Source organism: Macaca thibetana, chromosome 12 (assembly GCF_024542745.1).
Source record: "Macaca thibetana thibetana isolate TM-01 chromosome 12, ASM2454274v1, whole genome shotgun sequence".
Lineage (NCBI taxonomy): Eukaryota > Metazoa > Chordata > Mammalia > Primates > Cercopithecidae > Macaca > Macaca thibetana.
This window is the reverse complement of record NC_065589.1, coordinates 28,741,767-28,764,594: the sequence shown is the minus strand read 5'-3', so window position 1 is coordinate 28,764,594 and position 22,828 is coordinate 28,741,767. Positions and strand designations below refer to the sequence as shown.

General features: G+C 35.4%; 1 protein-coding gene across 1 annotated transcript in view; it reads left to right on the top strand.

Moving 5' to 3' along the window:
• The window catches only part of SPAG16 (sperm associated antigen 16), a 1,176,832-nt gene that overhangs the window by 673,913 nt on the left and 480,091 nt on the right, over positions 1 to 22,828 (top strand). Inside the window, exon 12 of the mRNA XM_050751372.1 lies at positions 419 to 604. Coding sequence (XP_050607329.1) covers positions 419 to 604 — 186 coding nt within the window. The remainder of the gene's footprint in view (positions 1 to 418; positions 605 to 22,828) is intronic.

Sequence of the window (22,828 nt, the reverse complement as noted above, 5' to 3'; positions counted from 1 at the left end):
TGCTGACTTACTGTTTCATATTGTATTATGTTTTTGAAACTGATGTAGCCCATCTCTAAATTTTTATTGTTCTGAGGTCCGATTATCCACAGAGCCTAATATATACAACGCTGAACCAAACAAACACGTGGTAACGAAAACACTAATTTAGTGAATTAATCTAGAAGAATCTAGAAGAATTAATCTAGAAACTGCACAGCAGCAGTTTCTCTCTTCAGTTTGAATTACTAAGCAAGTCAAGTTAGCAATTGTGTAGACCCAAATAAGATAATAATATTTAGTCATTTAGATATGCCACTACAAGTAGAAATAAATCAGATACATACACATACACACAAATTACTCATAGAATGCAGTATTCATAAAACTTAATTACGTTACTTTTTAACAAACTGTGTTTTTATGTTTTTGCAAATAGTGGCAACACATTGGCTACTTCAAGTGGTGACACTACAGTTAAATTATGGGATCTATGTAAAGGCGATTGCATTTTGACCTTTGAAGGACACAGTCACGCAGTATGGTCCTGCACGTGGCACTCCTGCGGCAATTTTGTGGCTTCCTCCTCACTGGATAAAACTAGCAAAATCTGGGATGTTAATAGGTAAGCAGTACTTTAAACATTACTAATCCTCTGTGTTGATACATACACATAGGTAAAGTTCTTTTTTTTTTTTTTTTTTTCTCGATGCTACCCCTGGGAAACATTAAAAGAAACCGTTAGTTGATAAGATTATAGAGAGTTACTTAAATAATCTTTGTGAAATCCATTTCTAACTCCATTAATCTTTGTTGATATAATAATTTCTTTCTAAATATAAGTATCAAGATCAAGCCTGTGTAATAAGATTAGAATTGCTTCATTGGAAAGCTGTTTGTTTTAAGCAGGATAGAAACAAATACTTCTTTTAAAGAGTTGGATTTTTAGTTCTGCTTTCCACGGGCTTGTTGTCGCCCTGTACTGTTAAATTTAATAGTTTAACGAACATAAATCTAACAGAACTAATTATTTTCTTTATGCTTAATTTGTTATGTTGTGATATGCTTAATTAAATGTTTCTTGTTAATTCATAAATTGTAGGAAATAGTACCTTGTATTGTATGTAAAATCCTATACATATGTGGATTTGGAAGTGTTATGTTTTGATTTTAATTCAAGATAGACAAAGTCATTATGTTTAAAATATTGAAATTCCTATCACCCATATATTTTTGGTATTCATTACATTCTGTTAGTTTTGCAAATATGATACAAAGAGGTAAATGTAGCTACTATCAAATATGCTAACTCCTTCAGCTAAGCGGTTATATATCATCCATCGAACTTTCTCAGTAGTCTGTGGTCCCAGCTCTGGAAGGGCCTCCATCCAATCAGAGGAACACCCATAACAGCAGAGAAGTGCCCTCTCCTCAGAGGACTGAGGTTCCATTTTGAAGGTCCCCCCTTCAAGGGTCTACCTTATTCCCTGTGTTCGCTCAGTCCTAGGGGTGGTAGCTCTTTCTTGAAGTTGTTATCTCCATGATAACTTTAATGTTCTCTTTTCCCTTTTTTAGTTACTTAGTTAGAAACTTTATTCAGTTTTTACCATCCTGTATGTGAAATTATTATTGTTACAATGATAGGTGCAAGTTCCGTTTCCTGATAAGTCCTTGAAAGATCTAGGGCATTAGTGGATAAGTAGCATAATCCACCTGAGTCATAAAGCTATAGCTAAATAAAATTAGCATGCTCCATAGGAGAAAACGTGATTGTGAACTACATATTTTAGACCTGTGTCTATCTGAAATAGTGACAATTTCAGATAGCTTTTAATTCTCAGATGGGTACTTACTGTTTATCTGGAATGTCTAATCATGTATAATTCTTTATTATATTTCTATAAGATGTGACTGGATTTTGTAAATATTATAATAGATCAATGGAATTTTAACACTAGTATTTAATTTGAATTTTGTATCACTTTTGACTTGGTTGAGGATCTTAATAGAAAACAGTGATCTATTCTGAAATGTGATATGTCTTTAGAACTCTTAACTACTCAGGGTATTTAAAAGCAAACTATGGTTAAAAAACTAATACTCAGTAGTCTCAGCTCTACTTGGAATGATTTCAAACACTTTGACTTGACAACTTTTCTTTATGACCCTGGTATCTAAATAATGACTTCCCATTGGTACCCAATAAATCTTGATATAACAGATCAAAATTGCTTCTGATTGATGCCAAAATTCTTTAAACTTCAAGTTTCCCATCACTGTCAAAAGTTCACTTTCATCATCAAGGACAAAAGAAAAAATTGTACTAATTTTGGCATTGAGGCAGTGGATAAGTATTGACAAATAAAGTAGAAATTGATTGTTTGTATAGTGGCTATTGATATGCCTTTCAGAGTCACAAAGTACCAAGCTCTAGTTTATAATTACTCTCAGATCAATACTATATAGATATGTCTAAAACTAGTGTCTTTCTTCAAAATTTCATAGATTATTTGAACTGGCTTTGTTACTTAAGGCAAGAGATTATTTGCCTTGATAAGATGGGTGGTGGTGGAGCTATGCTATGCTGTGTCATATATTCTTGGCTTGATAGTGCATATATATATATATGTTTCAGAATTGGACAATACTTGGTAAGAACATCCATTTAGTTCCTCACCAAAAAGTTGGATCACTGTGAAACATCAACAATACAAAAAATTTCATATCAAGATTCATATATACTGAGTGTCAATCAGAATCTATGAACAATTATCTATGACACTCAGTCTGAATAATTCCATATATATATATTCCATATATATATAATTCCATATATATTCCATATATATAATTCCATATATATACTCCATATATATACACACACACACACACACCAAGTCTTACTCTGTCACCTAGGCTAGAGTGCAGTGGCGCAATCTCAGTTCACTGCAACCTCTGCTTCCTGGGTTCAAGCAATTCTCCTGCCTCAGCCTCCCGAGTTGCTGGGACTACAAGCACGCACCACCACACCCGGATAATTTTTGTATTTTTAGTAGAGATGTGGTTTCACCATGTTGGTCAGGCTGCTCACAAACTTCTGAGCTCAGGTGATCCGCCCACCTCAGCCTCCCAAAGTGCTGGGGTTGCAGGCATGAACTACTGCACCTGGCCATGCTGCAGAGTTCTTAAAAAATAACAAATTTATATTGGTAGACAGTATTAGTCACCAGAGAAGAAAGAGTTTGGAATACATTCTTCTCTTTTCACACCCATCCTTTCCTTCAAGCTTCTGGCTCAGTCTTGAACAGCCTTGATTGGTGTTCTATCCCTATCCCTGCAACTGTTTCAGAATTGGACAATACTTGGTAAGACCATCCATTTAGTTCCTAACCAAAAAGTTGTATCACTGTGAAGCATCAACAATATAAAACATTTCAGATCAAGATTCATATTTACTAAGTGCTAATCAGAATCTGTGAACAATTATCTATGACACTCAGTCTAAATAATTCCGTACTCTACAAGGTTTCTGTGAATAATTAACAGTAGCTTTATTATTATCTTCTGAATGGTCAGATATATAAATTGTTACGTATTTCACTTAGTGGTCATTTGAAAACATACATACCAGTGTAACCCAAGCAGAGAGTGCATGGCACATGGTGGTTTACTCACATAAATGAATAAAGAGTGAATCAACAAGTAAATATGGCGAAAGTATTCTAAATATTCTCCCTGTCCCATCCACATTCAAACTATAATATAATTACGCTGTCTTATCCTACACAAATCAATAAAATGATGAAAATGGGACAGAAAAATCAGAAAATATCTCAGCTATAAAAAATAATTTGTATTTCTTTAGAGGCATTTAGAGGCATTTGTGCATAACATTAATCAATAAGTATTCATGAAATGACTTAACAGTATTGGCCTGTGTTATAGACGTAAGACAATTCTCATACTCAACCATTGCCTTCAATGAGATTACAAGTAACTTAAAATGCAGCAATTTTGAAGCAATAAGGGAATATGCAAAGCATCTACCATTTATATTTATAATATCAGATCAGGTATTCTAGTTGACTCCTGGCTGCTTTTCTTCCAAGGTAGCTGGGTATTCGGCTGAGCAGTTATATCACACTGTTACTCTGATATTTGGAAGGCAGACCATGTGCCTGCTTTGCTTGTAACTTAAAGGAAAAGGGGTTGGAAACAGTCAAAATGTTACTGAATGTAGCTCTTCCAGCTGTTTTAACAAGGTGTTACACAGGCAAGAATTGGGTGGTTTGTATCAAGGACAGTAGGAAACAGACGGACTTGTAAAATTCAACAGCTTCTTGACCCCAAATGTTGGGAGATAAATCTGTGGTCCTTATTTCTAAGTGCATTGTGTCTGATGCTCTTGCAATTACATGGGAAGAAGAAAATAAAGAATGTTTAAGAACTATGTTTACTTTAATTTGTGGTTACTGTGGCATTGCATTGCCTGGAAGCAACTATATTAGAAACCTATCAATTTTTGAGAGAATTGGATTGACAAGGAAACTATGAGCCTATCTTAAAACCCCCTGACTCTTCAAACAGTGAAACAGTCCTCAGAGCCCCAAACTTGCATCCAAAAAAAGTGGACTTGTATTTTTGCACAGTTCAGAAGGCAGGCAGAGACCATAGCTCCAATCTCAATATGGCCACAGAGGATAATGAACAAGAAGGAACCTACAATGGAACTAAGCCAGAAGCCACAAAGAACAATGGGGAAAGGTGCTCCTCTGGGAGACAACCATGGTCCAGTCAAGGAACTTTCCTCAGTACCATGGCAAAGTTCCTCATGATGCCTGCCTACTTTTTCACTATTTGGACTAGTGATGCTTGTATGTTTCCCATGTTTCTATTTTCTGTATTACAGTTTATACCGTAGTTATTCTGTCCTTACTTCACAATGGTACATCGTGTTCATGGTGGCGATGGTGGTGAGAAGCAAAAAACTTGTATTTTGTTTCGTTGATTACTGTATAATGCAAGTGACACTGTTGAACCAAATGATGCAGATTGTGTGTCAGCCACAGATCATGAACCGTGAGACAGGCAGTAACTGAAGAAGAGATCTGGGGATGTTTCTTTTTTTGCTTGTGGAGGGAAGAAAGTCAGTGAACATTCTATATGTGGAAGAAAGGATGACACAGCCAAACTGTGGCAGAGACTGTTAGCTTTTCACTAGAATCCACTTTCTCCTTCTTCCGTGTTAGTTGGGCACTTGGCTGTATATCTAAATGATATTTCTTGGCCTCAATTAGTTAAGTATGTCTATGTCACTAAGTACTATACAATAGAATATAAGTTAAAGTAGCAGGCACTGTATCGTTATTCTTCCTGCCTTGTGGTGGAATGGAATACCAATGACAATGAGCACAATAATCTTAGAAGCCTATTATTGAAAATGACAGAACAATTGTCAAGCTGCTTGAAGTAAAGCCACCCCTGTTTTGTAACTCCAGTTAGCCTGCAACATTCTCTGGACTCTCCAGCAATAAGAAAATACACTTCTAGCCTGGGTGGGGTGGTTCACGCCTGTAATCCCAGCACTTTGGGAGGCCAAGGCAGGCCGATCACAAGGTCAGGAGATCGAGACCACCCTGGCTAACACGGTGAAACCCAGTCTCTACTAAAAACACAAAAAGTTACCTGGGCATGGTGGTGGGCACCTGTAGTCCCAGCTCCTCGGGAGGCTGAGGCAGGAGAATGATGTGAACCCGGGAGGTGGAGCTTGCAGTGAGCCAAGATCATGCCACTGTACTCCAACCTGGGCAACAGAGTGAGACTCCATCTCAAAAAATAAATAAATAAATAAATAAATAAATAAATAAATAAATAAAGACACTTCTACTTGATTTGAGACATTATATTTCCAGTCTATTTGTTACAGTATTTTTGCTTGCCTAGTCCACCATAGGCACCCATGAATACTTTTCAGGTGATATGTTTTTCCCTCATGACATATTATTAAGGCAACAAAGACAAGCTCTGAAGTGTTCTCAAATTATTTGAAGTAGTAGTAATGGAAATTTTGTGCTGATAATAGATGACCAGTCTACCCCCTCTTTTTTCTTCTCTTGCCCCTTCTTTCTTCCCATCTTTATTGTCTATTTCAATGCTGTTGGAGTCCATGAAGTCCTGCTTGCCAATAGCAACATGTGTAAGTTGAATGCTTGGTTTACATGGAGGTAATGCTTGTAAGACTAGTTATACATTATAAAAATATGCAACTATAAGTGTCTCCATGAGTAGGACACTGTTTCAATAATGATGCTTTCACTGAAATAATGAAAAACACCAAGAATTTAAATTTTATATAGCATTGACCACATTTCCTGATAGGAATGAGTTTTGCTCATTGTAGTTAAGCTGTTGGAATAAAAATAGTACCTTCCACATGGTTGACCTCACAGGTTTATTTATTTGATTATAGATCCAACAAATATGCATTGAGCACTTCGTTCTATGCCTTATTCTAGTTACTAAGCTATAATATTGAGTAAGATAGACAATAACTTCTGCCCTTATGTTGATGGCATTATTTCGGGAGGCAGAAAATAAGCCAAATGAAAAATAATAATTAATAATTACATATAATATTTAGAGCTGACAAATTTTGTAGAGGAAAAATAGAGCACAGAAGGTGAAAAGGTATAGCAGGCATTGAAAAGCTTGCAATTTTAAACAGGAAGGTCGAGAAAATTCTTGTTATAAAGTTGACATTTGGATAACCTGAATAAGGTGAAGCAGCAAGCCAAGTAGATACTTGGGAGGAGAATATGCCAAGCTCTTCTGATCAGGAAGCTTTCCTATGGTGGTAGCATGACCCATGTGACTGCTAAGCAGCAAAGAGGCCAGCATGACTGGAATAAAGTGAGCAGGTGAGAGAATGGTGGGGGTAAGGCAGTTAAATGAGTGTGCACATATAACATAGGGCCTTATAACCCCTGTCAATTCCTTTGACCTTTAATGTCCATGAAACAGGAAATCATTAGAGGGTTTTGAGCAGAAGAGTCTCAATCTGTTTGACATTCTAATAAGATGACTCTGGCTACTGTTTTGAGATTAGATAGTGGCAGAGGAGGGGTGGAAGCTTAAAAACAGGCAAAAGACCAATTGGGAAACTATTGTAACAATCCAGCCCAAAGATGTAGAAGGTTTTAGCCATGAGAATAGTGAAGGTCAGAAAAATTGTATTCTGGATAGATTTGAAAGATAAAGACAACAGGAGTTTCTGAAGTACTGTGAATTGTGAGAGATAGAGAAAACAAATGACCTGTTACATTTTCATACAACTGAAAGGCAAAGGCTCATTCTCTTTATACTGGGACACTAATATAAACATTATAAAAGGCTTTTCCAACCAGGTGTATCAACTGGTGATCCAGAAACCGTGACAGAATGAGGAATGCCTTCTCATTGTTCATCTAACATTTCCTCTGAAGAAAATGGAATGTTTCACTTCTGCACACTTCCTAGCATCACTTCATTTTTATTTTAGTAATTATGTAGCCAGTCATAACCCCTGTGCTGGATGAGATGACAGAAACAGAAGTCTATTTGTAAAGAAAACAGATCAATTAAGAAAGAGGAGATGTGAAATGTTAAGATTGTTGTAGTGAATCACCTTCTGTTAATGATATATACTAATATTTTGAAGGGGAAGGCAAATAATGCATGAAAGTGGACTCTAAAATTAAAGAAATGTTATTATAAAACCAATAATAATAAGATAGCACCAAACTAGTAATACAATGGAGTTTAGTATTTATAACACACAATGTTCCATTAGTATATTTTATGTTCTGTATGTTTCATTTGCAAAGTTGGCTATGCTAGCAAAGGAGGATATATTGTATAATATGAATGGGTTTAAAACACCATAATGTAAGAAGAAGTATTAAGACTCAAGGGCATGGATTATTGGTACATTAATACCTGTCTTATATTGTAAAGATCCCCACTTTGCCTTCTTATACTTAAAAGGGCACCCAAGGTATATATTAATAGACTGTCAAAGTAATGCTTGAAACATAATTATGTTACATTATAAGAAATAGTAAGATACTTAAATTGACCTCTTGTGATCAATCTCTCCTGTTACACCAGGATAATTAATTATTACATCTTCTTGGATTTTCAAGTACATTCAAATGAATTATTCCCCCTTGACATATGGGCTTGAAATGATATCTGAGTATTATGGAGCATAAACACATAAATAAGCACAAAAAGTGAAGAAAACAGAATACAGCATGTATTTTTTCATTTCCTTTCCCCCCAAAATTACATAATTAATAAACACTATTCAAGAAGTATCTACCTTATGAAGAAAATTGTATTAAAGCTAAAGTTCAGATTTCATTTAGCAAGTTATGATTGAAAAATTGAGAATCTCTTACATTCAATATGGCTTTGTGTGTATGTGTGAAGAATGGCTCAAGCAAGTGTCCACTGCAATAAACTTGATGTGAATGTTCTTTGATACCAGTATACATGGATCAATAATTTAAAAAAAAGTAAATGTCATTAGGATTTTAAAATTCATCCCTATTCCTTTCTACAGTAAATGCTATTACATATCAATGAATTGTATAATTTGGATCTAACATGGTACATAAGGTACACTTTCTGTTTGTTGTCTCATAAACCAAAAAAAGCTATATATTAGACATAATTAGAATGAGTACAAATGAAATTAAAGATATTCCAAAAAGAGTGAAATATATATATATATATATATTTTATGACATGATAAATTTCTGCTTCATTACTGCCAACCGAAGCAAGAACTTTAGCATGTAAAATATGCAACACCTTTTCTCCAACTCTACACAAAATAATCTGGTCAATGCGTAAGTCTTAGTCCTCCTCGATGCTGATGACTAACAGGGTTTAGTGTATTTCTGCTCTAATGTATGTTAAAATAAAACGATATGTAGCCATAGTCCACCTGAGGTAAAAAATGAAAATCACGTTTGTTTTATATTTAAGATTTAATTGTACATGTATGCATGTGTGTGTGCATTCTCACACATTTATGTATACTTATTTGTATTGATGGCGTGAGTTTATTCAGCTCAAAATTATAGAGTGGCAAAAACTAATTATTTAACTATCTTAAATATTTTAAATCTCAATCAAAATATTTATATATTATCTGTTACTCCAAAACCGAGCTTTTAAAACCATTTATTTCAGACAGCAACCATTATTATTATATACCTAAAACATTGTTTTTGTAATTATTAAAATGGTTTTAATTTACATAAAAATTTAAAATTTGATTCAATTACTATGGAAACAAATCAAATGTCCAAGGACATCAAATCAAAATAAAAGAAGTAAACTGGTTACTAAACATAAAAAATGGCAAGCAATACAATTTTGGCAGAATTAAACTAAATACTTTCTTATTGTTAAACTATACTGATATATGGAAAATCATTTCTATTTAGATAATAAAGATGAGAGGTTTTTTTTCTCTTAAAGGACTACAAAATATAATTTCGATAGAAAATTTAAGTAATGTTACCTCCCATTGTCTGACATGAGTTTATGCAAAATCCTGACACTTATCAAAAAGAGCAGAACTTGTTAACTTGTGTTCTGGGTAAAAAGACCGGACCATCTTCAGTCAAGGAACCATGGAATAATCTTTGGCCTCCATGTAATCTAGAATGAGTCATGAGGGAAGCAATACCTCCAGCAGAATTCTACCTTCTAGAAAAACATCCCTTCCTGATTTTTTCCATACTTTCTTATATCCTTCACTAGATTTGACAGCTAATTACTAAAAATCACTCCTACTTAGAAACTGATTGTTTATTTATCCAATATTTACCAGCTCTGCACCAAGTCATATCCCTGGAGCTGGGGATATAGCACTGAATGGAATGGTTCAGACCCTTGCCCTTGTGCAGCTTACATTATAGAGAAAAGTGTCACTGGTTACCTGTGCCTTATAAATCATTAGACAAGCTCCCTTTCTTGGCCATCGATCAAAAGATTGATTCCTTTCCACTAGAGATGACAAGAGGGTATCACTGAGAGTGACTGTCTTCCTCAGATGTCATGAATGAATCCTAGTTCTCTATTCATGGAAAGAATTAAGAACCTTGGGAGTAATAAGCCACCAATGAGGTGAACATGAAAAATGGTGCCAAGCCTTCTTATCTTTACAAAGGTGATTTTAGTTTTCACGAGCATTAGGATTCTTTTCAGGTACCTGTCACACATAAACCACCCAATTAAGATCGTTTGAAGCAGTTTTCACATGAAGAGCAAACTTTCCTGTGATGGTTCTATTTCAGGTTGCTTTGCGATTATTATGTCAGTTTGCTTTTTGTTTTGAGTAAGGAAGAAAATAGTGAATTTTAGAAAAGTACACATTAGCAAGAATCAATATAAAATGCTATTCAGCAATAACAATTAGAGATCATAATATAAAGATGTGCTGTATCTCAACCTGTTTATGTTTAAAATTTTTATCTCTGGCTAGTAAAAATTGTATCTTACATATGCAGACAAATTCAGAGGGATCCAAAAATAGTGTTTTCCTATTTAACGTTGAAGATGTAGAATGACATAGTTATCTTTTGTATTTTGTTTCAATACATGTCCTAGTAAAATTTCTTATCTACAAATTCAAGGCATACACGTACTATTGAAAATTTATGGTAATTTTATAAATTTGCATTTGAAAAGGTGCAAAATTTTAACCTAGAAACACAAAACATGTAATTATATAACAGCCATAACTACCATTAAAAAAGTGGGCATTTAACGTTTTAAAATTAGCTGTGCCAAAATATCTGACACGTTTATGAAAACCTCTAATGGTTCCAATTTTAGAGGTGACATATGATTTATTTCATTGTGTATTTTTCTAGCTATTTTGTGAAAAAATTTAAAAAGTTTTTTTAGAGATAGCATCTTGCTGTGTTGCCTGGGCTGGAGTGCAGTGGTACAATCATAGCTCACTGTAGCCCGGAACTCTTGGTCTTGAGCAGTCCTCCTGCCTCAGCCTCCTGAGTAGCTGAGACTACTGGCAGGCACAACTACACCTGGGTAATTATGTATTTATTTATTAGTTTTTAGGAATAGCGGTCTCCTTATGTTGCCCATGCTGGTATCCAATTACTGGCTCCAATTGATCCTCCTGCCTTATTCTCCAGAGTAGAGAGGATTACAAGCATGAGCCACCCGCTTCTGGTCACAAATCAAATGCACTTTTTAGAAAATATTAATGCTGATATCTCCAGAATAAATTAACTTCACTACTTTACATACATAAATTAATATAGCATATGTCTATGCAAAACTATAATCATAAATTATATATCTGCACCCCAATAATAGTACCTATGTTCCTAATCTTTATGAATTGTAAATCTCTTATACAAATAACATTTTAATTAACAAATATACATAAATTATATATGCAATAACTTCTTACCCCTAACTCTTTTCTCCTAACTTATTTATAAACAACCTACATTGTGTTAGACTTGAGGCTTTCAGTGATATCTCTAACAACAAATTATCTCTTCATTACCTGAGTTATAATGATTCTCATTATCTATGTTCATATTCTTACAAACCACCAAGGAACCAATTCCTAAATTGAAAATGATTGTTCACCTTCTCTTGTGAGGCCATCGGGATTAATCTCATTAAATTAACAGCCTTATTTATCTGGGTCACCACAAAAATGCCAGCCATTATATTCTAGATATTGTTCATATATCCACCAGTCAGACTCTATCTCTCACTTACCTCTGATCTCCTTCCACTGCATGGTTTGGAATTAAATATCTGTCATCAACAAAATATTCTATATCCTCAGTCCCTTCAGTGTACAATTTATCTTCTTGCTTATACTGGCTATCCATCCTTTGAGAATATCAATTTCCTTTTCTAATTGAGCCTGTAACTCCTTCTTTTTAATCCTTCTCTGGAGATTTATAATCATAATGAATATTAAGCATGTGGATGCTATCACTGAGGTATATAAATATAATTTATTTTAAAATTTTGCATACATATATATTAATTGACACACATAAACACACACATACACATATATAGGGAGAGATAGATTGTTCTTGGGATTATGACACAAATTTCACAAATTTGGTTATGCTATTCAGCAATAACAATTAGAGATAATAATATAAAGATGTGCTGTATCTCAACCTGTTTATGTTTAAAATTTTTATCTCTGGCTAGTAAAAATTATGTCTTACATATGCAGACAAATTCAGAGGGATCCAAAAATAGTGTTTTCCTATTTAACGTTGAAGATGTAGAATGACATAGTTATCTTTTGTATTTTGTATTTTGTTTGTATATTGTATTTATTCACAATAAACAAATTTGTGAAATTTGTTTATTCACTAATGGGTTTCTAGTAGCCAAAACACTGAGGTTGGAACATACTGGGAAAGTAGTAAACATTTGTTGAATTAATATCTTAACTAATAACTTATGTACCCTCCTGCTCTTCACATCTAGACCACTTTACTTCCTCTCTCCTCCCACAAAATTACAGCTTTTTATACGTACTTGCTTTGTGACTATACCATTAGCTTCCTTTCCATTTTAGTCATATACTGGCCCCTTCATTGCTCTCATCATATTTTGAATAACATAGCACTTGACTTACTGTCATCCTTGTTTGCAACATGGATATTGAATCCAATCTGAAAGGAACTAGCCTCACAGTTCCTTCCTCCCTTGGTTCCAACTTCTTTCAAGTCTTGATTTTACATTTTCTACACTGTGAGCACCATTTCTTCTCTCTCCAGCTTGTATACTCTAATCAGTCACTACAACAATTCTTTGATACCAGCAGTACTAGTAATTAATTGTTTACACCTTTTTATTTTTTTTGCCCTTGATAATAGCCTTCCTCTTCTTTCCTTCTTCCCCTGAGTAGATGCCAACGTCTTCCTCACATAGTTTCAATTTCCTGCCCCTCTCTTCTTCCACATTTCTTGCCTGTCAAAACCCCAACTCTGGCTAAACCTAATTCTCTGCCTGCTTTGCCTACATCTGTTCAGCTGAGCATGGCTATGGAAAAAAAATCAGAATCAGGCTGACCTGTTTCATTTCATGTTTATAACCTCAACTCACAAGTTGAAAAACTGAATTTTCTCTGTCAATTAACTTTCTACAATATGAGATGAGTATTTCATACCTTTCTCCTCCATATTCAGATCCCTAACATTCTCCCCAGTCACTTTCTCTCTGAGCGACAACATGGATTTTTATTTCACTGAGCAAATAGAAGAAATAGAAGAACATTTTTATTCTTCCACCAAATCCATCAATGATTTATATTTCCTTTTTCTCTGGGTATTGGTTGGGTATTTCTTCTGTATTGACTTACCTGGGGCTGGGGAGTCTGGAATAGTCATTCACATGTTTCTAGCTTCAGTTGGAACAGCTGGGGAAAGTTTCTATGTGATATCTCATTTCCACATAGTGGCAGAAATGGGCCAGCAGCAGGAAAAAGCAAGCTCCAATTAACAAGAACTCATTCAAACCTTTACTTACTATTGTATCATTGACCAAAGCAAGTCACATGGCCAATATTATAGTTCATGTGGAAGTGGAATACTCAAAAGTGTGCATATAGGAAAAGAAATAATGGCGACTTCTATGGACTACATGTTTGTGTCCCTCCAAAACTCATGTGTTAAAGCCTAAATCCCCCATGGGATGATATCTGAAAGTGAGGCCTTTGGGAATTAATTAGATCATGAAGGTAGAGCCCTCGTGAATGAGATTAGTGCCCTTATATAGGAAGAGACAAGAGACTTTAATTTCTTTGTTGTCCACCATATGAAAATACAATGAGAAGATGGCCATTTGCAAACCAGAAAGTGGGCTTTCACCAGGGACTGGATCTTCTGGCAACCTCATCTTAGATTTTCCAGCCTCCAGAACTGTGAGAAGTAAATGTTCGTTATTTAAATCACCCCATCTGTGGTATTTTTGTTGTAGCAGCCCAAACTGACTAATATAGAAATTGGTACTTAGAAGTGGAGTGCTACTATTTCAAATACCTGAGAATATGGAAGTGTCTTTGGAAGTAGGTAATGGGTAGAGTCTGGAAGGATTTTGAGGTACATGCTAAAAGAAGATAATATTGCTATGAGGGGACTTTTAAATGTGCCTCTGGTAAGAGCTCAGAAAGTAAAGAAGAGAGCTAGAAAGGGTCTCTGTATTAGGGAATACATAAGTGATCATGTAATGTCACCAGAAATATGGACAATAAAGGCTATTCTCATGTGATCTCAGACAAAAATGGTTAATATGTTATTGAACAACAGAGAAAAGGCAGTCTTTGTTAAAAAGTGGCAAGGAACTTTGGTGACTTGTATTCATGTTCTAGTATTTTGTGGAAGGTAGAATTTGCAAGCAATGCCTATGGATATTAGCTAAAAAAAATTTCTATGTATAGTTTTAAAGGATCAGCTTGGCTCCTCCTGGCTGCTTATAGTAAAGTGTGATGAGCAAAAGAAATTGAAGAGAAAGAAGGAATCACTAAGCAAAAAGGGACCAAAACTTAGAGATTTGGAAAGTTCTTAGCCTATCCATGTTGCAGGGAACACAAAGCGTGTGGCCAGGCTACCATTTCATGAGAAGATTAGTATGAATGTGATCCAAGAACCTAATCAGACATCTCAACAGAAGCCAGGTATAGAGATGGAAATACACCACAGAAATACTGGCACCAAAATGGAATAAAGTGAAGAAAAGTTGTTCGACTTCTTAGACCCTATAGCACTGAACAGTAGAACTATTCAACTGCAAACACATGTTATTCTTCAATACAAGAGAAGAATGACCCTCAAGTCATTTTCAGAGTTTATCAGGGCTGCCATTCTCACCAAAGGCCCAGAGTACATGGGCCTGGGGGACAGGGCTGCCTCCATCTCAACTTTAAAGGGCAAGACCAATATGTGAACCCACTAATGGATGGGGTAATATTCTTGGTTCCTGTAGGCCATAAAGAGGCTGCTCTGAGCCATGGAGTCATGACTCCCACTTGGCAGAGCTACTGGGGCCTGTGTTCCTTGCCTAGCAGTGCTGCAGAGGCAAAACTTCCATCCCACTGGGTCCAGAGGCAGAGCATCATCAATTCAGGAGGATTATTGTCGAGACTTAAGCTCTGGTAGAGTTTGCCTTGTTAGGTTTTAGAGTTTCTTGAGACCTGACACATCTATCTTTCTTCTGATTTCTCCATTTTGGAATGGAAATATTTGTCCTATGCCTTATCCTATCACTTTATTTTGGAAGTACATAACTGGTTTCACGTGTTCACAGGGAGAGAGGAATTTTGGCTCAGAATAAACAATACCTCAAGATTCAACCATATATAATTTAGATAATATTTAGATAAGGCTTTGAACTTTAGATTTGATATGAGACTAGGTACAACATTTCTGTTGGCATGGAATTAATGTATTTTTATTGTGAGAAGGACATGAATTGTGGGGGCCCAGGAATGGAGTGCTATGGGCTATATGTTTGTGTCCCTCCAAAGTTCATATATTGAAGCTTAAATTCCCAATGTAATAGTCTTTGAAGGTGGAGCCATTGGGAGGCAATTTGGTCATGAGGATGGAGCCTTCTTGAATGGGAGTTGTGCCTTTATAAAAAGAGACATGAGATGGTGAAACCCCATATCTACTAAAAATACAAAAACAAATTAGCCAGGTGTGGGGGTGTGCACCTGTAATCCCAGCTACTCAGGAGGCTGAAGCAGGAGAATAGCTTGAACCCAGGAGGTGGATGTTGCAGTGAGCAGAGATCATGACGTTGCCCTCCAGCCCGGGCAACAGAGCAAAACTCTGTCTCAAAAAAAAAAAAAAAAAAAGAAAAGAAAAGAAAAGAAAAGACATGAGAGACTTTGCTTCTTTCTTCTTTGTTCTCTGCCATGTGAAAATACTATAAGACAGTGTATTAGCGTGCCTTAGAGGGACAGAACCAATAGGATATATATATATATGTGTGTGTGTGTATAAGTATATATATCATTTTATGTATATATGTATCTGTATATATATACGTATCTTTCATATATGTGTGTATATACACAAGTATATATACATATGGGATATATATACAAATATATATGTACACACACACACACAAAAATATATATATATATGGGAGTTTATTAAGTATTAACTTACACAATCACAGGGTCCCACAATAGACTGACTGCAAGCTTGAGGAGCAAGGAGAGCCAGTCTGGGTCTCAAAACTTAAGAACGTGGAGTTGTTTAAGGGCGGGAAGCATCCAGCATGGGAGAAAGATGTAGGCTGGGAGGCTAGGCCAGTCTCAATTTTTCATGTTTTCCTGCCTGCTTTATATTTGCTGGCAGCTGATTAGACGGTGCCCACCAGATTAAGGGTGGGTCTGCCTTCCCCAGTCCACTGACTCAAATGTTAATCTCCTTTGGCAACACCCTCACAGACACACCCAGGATCAATACTTTGCATCTTTCAATCCCATCAAGTTGACACTCAGTATTAACCATCACACAGTCATTTGCAAAGCAGGAATTGTGCACTTGCTAAACATTAGATCTGATGGCAACTTAATCTTGGATTTCCCAGCCTCCAGAACTATGAGAAATAAATGTTTATTATTTTAGCCACCCAGATTCTAATATATTTGTTACAGCAGCCCAAGCTGACTGAGATAGCAACCATTTTGCCAACAATACACCTTCTTTCTAGCCCTTTATTTCTCTTATAATCACTTTCTTGCAAATATAAATGTAGTATTGTAGTTATATTTTTACCATATTTTATATGACACAATTGATGCTTTTTCAGTTGAGCTAGATACTTAAATACAACTTTGCACATCATTTCTAGGAGAAAAGTTGACCTGACTTTTTGTCTTAATTTTTATACGTAGATTGTTGGGGAATTTTTTATTTTTATTTTTTTGTTTTGTTTTGTTTTGTTTTTGTTTTTTTGAGACAGAGTCTTTCTCTGTCACCTGGACTGGAGTGCAGTGGCACCATCTTGGCTCACTGCAACCTCTGCCTCCCGGGTTCAAGCAATTCTCCTGCATCAGCCTCCTGAGCAGCTAGAACTACAGGTGCATGCCACCACGCCCAGCTAATTTTTGCAGTTTTAGTAGAGACTGTGTTTTACCATCTTGGCCAGGCTGGTCTTGAACTCCTGACGTCGTGATCCACCCTCCTTGGCCTCCCAAAGTGCTGGGATTATAGGCAGGAGCCATCGCACCCCGCCTGTTGGGGAAATTTTTGCAAATTGATAGTTAGAATGATTTTAGAGTAACTATATTTCTCTTCTCTATGTATTTTAGATTATTCTTATTACTCTTTTATGTCTCTTTATTTTGAATTTGTTTAAAACTAAGAATTTTAAAATGATAGTTTCCGAGTACTCTTCACCCAAATTTTCCCAGTGATAATATTTTACCTAACCATTGCATATTGTCAAAAGTAGGAAATTTTACATTGGTACAATATTATGAACTCAAACTCAGACCTCAATCATATTTCAACAATTTCTACATGCAATTTTTTTGGTATGTTGTGTGTATAGCTCTACAAAATTGTATCGTGTAGATTAGAGCAACCAATGCAACCAACACCATAATCAGGATGCAGATTGATCCACAACCATTTAAAAACTCCTTCATGTCACCCCTTAATTATCGTAATCTCCCCCAACTCTTAACTCTTGGCAACCCCTGATCTGTTCTCGATCACTGTCATTGTCAAATCAAAATTATCATATTAATCGAATCATATAGTATGTAACCATCTGAAATTTGCTTTTTTTTCATTTAGCATAATGTCCTTGAGATTTTTTCAACTATTGTGTATATCAATAGTTCCTTCCTTTTCATCGCTGAAGAATAGTCCATTGTCTAATACATCATAGTTTATTTATTCACTCCCTGAAGGATAGCTGGCATATTTCCAGTTTGGGAATATTACAAAGCTGTAATGAGCATTTACGTATAGATTTTGTTTGAACATGAGTCTTCATTTCTCTAGGATATGTGTCCATGAATGCAGGTGCTGGGTTGTATGTTAAATATATGTTTAACATTATTTTTTAAAGTGCAAATTGTTTTTCTAGTCTGTGGTGTTTTACACAATGATTGGCAATCATGAGAAATCCCGTTTCTCTGCATTCTATCAGCATTTATTACTATCAGTATTTCTTATCTTCTGCATTCTAACGTGGTGGTATCTCATAATGGTTTTAATTGGTATTTCTACCATGGCTAATAATGTTAGACATTTTTTATATACCTACTTGGCCATCTATATGTCTTTTTTGGTGAAGTAACTTTAACTTTTGGCCTATTTTCTAATTGGGTGGTTTGTTTTCTTGACTGTTGAGTTTCTGTTGAAATGCCCTGTATATTCTGAATATACATCCTTTGTTAGGTCAAGGATATTTTTTTTGGCTTGTAAATTTCTAATTTTTCCAACGCCATATGATGCAAATTTGTAAGCAAAAATAAAACAAATAAAGTACCTAATTTTTGAGAAAAGCACAGAAACAATTACCTTGAGGAAAGAAAAAATCAGTAGTCTATGTGGGTCTGTTTCTGGTTCTCTATTCTATTCTACTGATCTATGTACAGTCTTTCACAAAGATCATATAGTTTTGATTAACCATACAGTAAGTCTTAAAATCAGATAGTGTGATTTCTTCAGCAGTTTTTCTTTTTCTTTTAAAATCGTTTTGACTGTTCTATTTTCCTTGTCTTGCCAGTCCTATTTTTCCCCTAATCTAAAAATTACTTTAACCTGCTTCGCTGATCATCAACTGCTATATTCCTTTTCTAGCATTTTTTTAATTTTTGATTCTCAGTAGTATCTAATTTATTCCTCTTACTTACTCATGCTAACTTCTTAGAATTAATTTCCCTCTAGACTGTTCTCCAGCAATCCATCTATAGTTTTCCCTTCAAATGTGAGTTGGGGACTATTGTTTTCTAAGAAATATTCCTGTCTAATCTCAAACTCTTAATAGCTACACTTTTTTTTTCCTTATTAGGGTCAAACTGTGAGTTTTTACGACTTTAAGCACACACAAAGATAAACAGACACACAAATGAATTTCTGCATATAATTCAAAATTTTAAAATTAAAACAACTGGTAAAGGAAGTGTGTAACAAATCCCATCAAAATTTGACTTCTCCTCATGAAGACCCCATTGATGCTACTCTATTTGCTCGTATTTGGAATGTGAAATTCTTTTTTAAATTCTCTCTCTCACTCTCTAATTCTTTTTGTTTTTGTCTTGCCTTTGACCACCTCCCCAATTTGATGTAGATGCTTTGCTGGTGGCTTAGGAATGGGCATTATCTTTTTATTGAGTAACCCAACACTAGCTTTTATGAATAATTTGTTCTATGTTATTAAGCATTCACATTTCTGCTCTAGTTCTCTTTATCTTTGCTGTCTCTCTGCCATGTGACAGTCACCTGACTTGTCTCTCTCTTTTAAAATACTCCATGGAGCCCCTAATCTGATGCCATATTATTTTATTCTCTGTCTCACAGTTTATCTTATAATTTATTCTTAAATATTTTTCCCTTTTCAAAATAAATGTATTTTATACATATTCCTGTGTATATTTCTGTTACATTTTTTGCCAAAGATTGCAAACAGTTAAATTACTTCTCCAAGACTCCTCTCTTTTTAAAAAGGTGCATATCCCTCCGTGCCTGAACTTAACTAATTAGTCCCTCAGAACTTCTTTTTGTTATTATATTATTTGATAGGGTCTCTTTGACCTTGTGTTTGCACACCTAAACTGAATGTGAACTAAATAATTCTGAGTACTTTTTGAAACTTTCTCTTTACAGACAGTAGTGTATTATTTAGAAGACAGAGCAATAAGATTGTTCATATTGAATGAAAATAATGCCTACAGTTATTTATCATTTTAAGGAGTAAAGGCACTACTTAACTACAATAATTCTGTTTTTTTGTTTTTTTGTTTTTTTTGTTTTTGAGACAGAGTCTCTCTGTCGCCAGCCTGGAGTTTAGTAGTGCGATCTCGGCTCACTGCAAGCTCTGTTTCCCGAGTTCGAGTGAGTCTCATGCCTCAGCCTCCCGAGTAGCTGGGACTACAGGTGTGCCACCACGCCCAGCTAAATTTTGTATTTTTAGTAGAGATGGCATTTCACCATTCTTGGCCAGATGGTCTCGATCTCTTGACCTCATGATCCACCTGCCTCCGCATCCCAAAGTGCTGGGATTACAGGCATAAGCCACTGTGCTCGGCCTACAATAGTTCTTTTTAATGTGCATTTTTTACTCATCCAACATGGCAAATCTCTAATGAATTAAAAACATTTTGCCAAACAGATCACAACCATTCCCCTTCAAATGTACGTTTGTTGATATCTTCGGTACTCAACCTTGATCATCAAAGCAAATAAATTTTGACTGCAGGACTGACAGAATATTCTCACTGAATATTTAACTCCTAAATGATTTACCATGCCTACATAGGCCTTTATTTTGATTGCATAATGAGGTGTATGAAATCACATTTTAGTCTGACAAAATTAAATCCACACAGAAACTATGTACAAAGATGCTTGTGAACCTACATAGTGGTGAGGAATTATGAAGCAGAATATTCAGGTTATTTTCTAAAATTAACATTAATCGAAATGACTTCTTTCTGCTCCTTTGGCAAATCTTTCATGAATAACTATACTTCAGTGAGTACAATTCTTACACTTGTGAACAAAATGTAGCCTTTGTTCAGATGACAGAAAAATCTATAATGTAGGATCAGAAGTAACTGCAGCTTCCTTCACTGCATATATCTGTAGTTAGGTGACATGAACTGACACATATTTCTTATTCATGAGTTCTACAGCGTGAGAAGGAGGATTCACCTGAATATTAAACTGTTATAAACTGTTAATATATTCCAGCTAGAATTAATTAAGCTGGTCACATTATTTCAAAGAAAAGGTTCATGCAATGTCTGCTTCATACATATCAATGCTTCTCATTTGGATTCCAGTTCCTGTGGCCCGCAGCAGTCTTTGCAAATGTATCTTTATTTTTCTTTATTCTTCTAAGAATTAAGAAAAATGAGATTTGGAAAAAAAAACCCTCAAACTTTCAAGTGACCTTTTTCTGTTCACATAGTTACATACGTTTTTCTGTAACATGTATGAGATTTTGAGGGGCAGATATGCACAGTCTCACATCTCACTTTTAAGCCCTTTCCTCTTCTTTGATTGTTTCAATTGGAATAAGAATACAGGTCACACCGCCCTTTAACAATGGAGTCTCCTGTTTAAAAGGTGTGTAGGGCATTGTACTAACATCAGTAGCTTATAGATTGCCTTTGTACTTTAGGATTATTTTACAGACATTATTTAGAACAGCCATAGTTTGTTTCCTTCCCTCCCTCCCTCCCTCCCTCCCTCCCTCCCTCCCTTCCTTCCTTCCTTCCTTCCTTCCTTCCTTCCTTCCTTCCTTCCCTCCCTCCCTCCCTCCCTCCCTCCCTCCCTTCTTCCCTCTCTCCCTCCCTCCCTCCCTCCCTCCTGCCTCCCTCCCTCCCTCCTCCTCTCTCTTTTCTTTTCTTTTTCTTTTTTTCCCCTCGAGACAGGGTCTTGCTCTAACGCCCAGACCGGAGTGCAGTGGCATAATCATGGCTCACTGCAGCCTCAAACTCCCAGGCTCAAGTGATCCTCCCACATTAACCTTCTGAGTAGCTGGGACCACAGGCATGTGCCAACGTGCCCTGCTAATTTGGGGGGACCTTGAAGGTAGAGACAGTGTCTCTCTATGTTGCCCAGGCTGGTCTTGAATTCCTGTGCTTAAGTGATCTTCTGCCTTGGCCTCCCAAAGTGTTGGGATTATAGGTGTGAGGCACCACCCCTAGCCTGACAGTTTTTTTTTTTTTTTAAATAATACATTTAGCATAAATTGATTAATATTTATTCTCTGAAACACTTTTAGTTTGATAAGCAAGATTTTTAAAATACCATTCCAATATACAAACCTTCAAGGCTTAGGAGTCAAGTTCTCCTATTTGAAATTCAAGATTTCATAATTTAGGACTGATGTAAACCCTGATTAAGTAAGGAAATTGAGGAAAATTTTAGGAAGTATAAAATGTACTTTCCTTCATATTTATAAAATCCTGTAGCATTTAAAATTTATCATAATGATACAAAATAAACTTGCAAATAGAAATGTCAATTATAATCTAAATTTTAAAATTCATCTAGGAATAGCAAACGTTATAGCATATATATGAATTTAGAGTCTAATAGTAACATATCTCTTAAAAGTAGAGAAACATTCAAGATCAAGACAACAATGTAGCAGAGCCTGCCATGATTTCTCCTGTTCTCAATTTAAATAGTTACACAATATACAAAAGATAAAAGCACACAAAACAGAAAATATGAATAAGAGGCAAAGAATGCCTGAGCCAGGCTTAATTCCCACTTCATTTGATTTATTTATATTCTCTTCTTTCCAGAAAAGATTTAAACCAGTTTACAAGGATAAACAAAATATGACAAAAGAGTATAAATTAAAGTTGGAAGAAATAAAGGATAAACACTGAGAAGATAAATGAAGCCAGGAATATGCCAAAATGCATTCTATAATAACTCACTGGCTGATGTTGAGTCACACATTCATATTTAAGCTTTCAAATAGCCAAGCAAAAGACATAGTTATTTTCATTTGTATAACTGAGGATGTTTTGAGATTTGCTAAAACCAAATATTAAAAACAAAGACACACA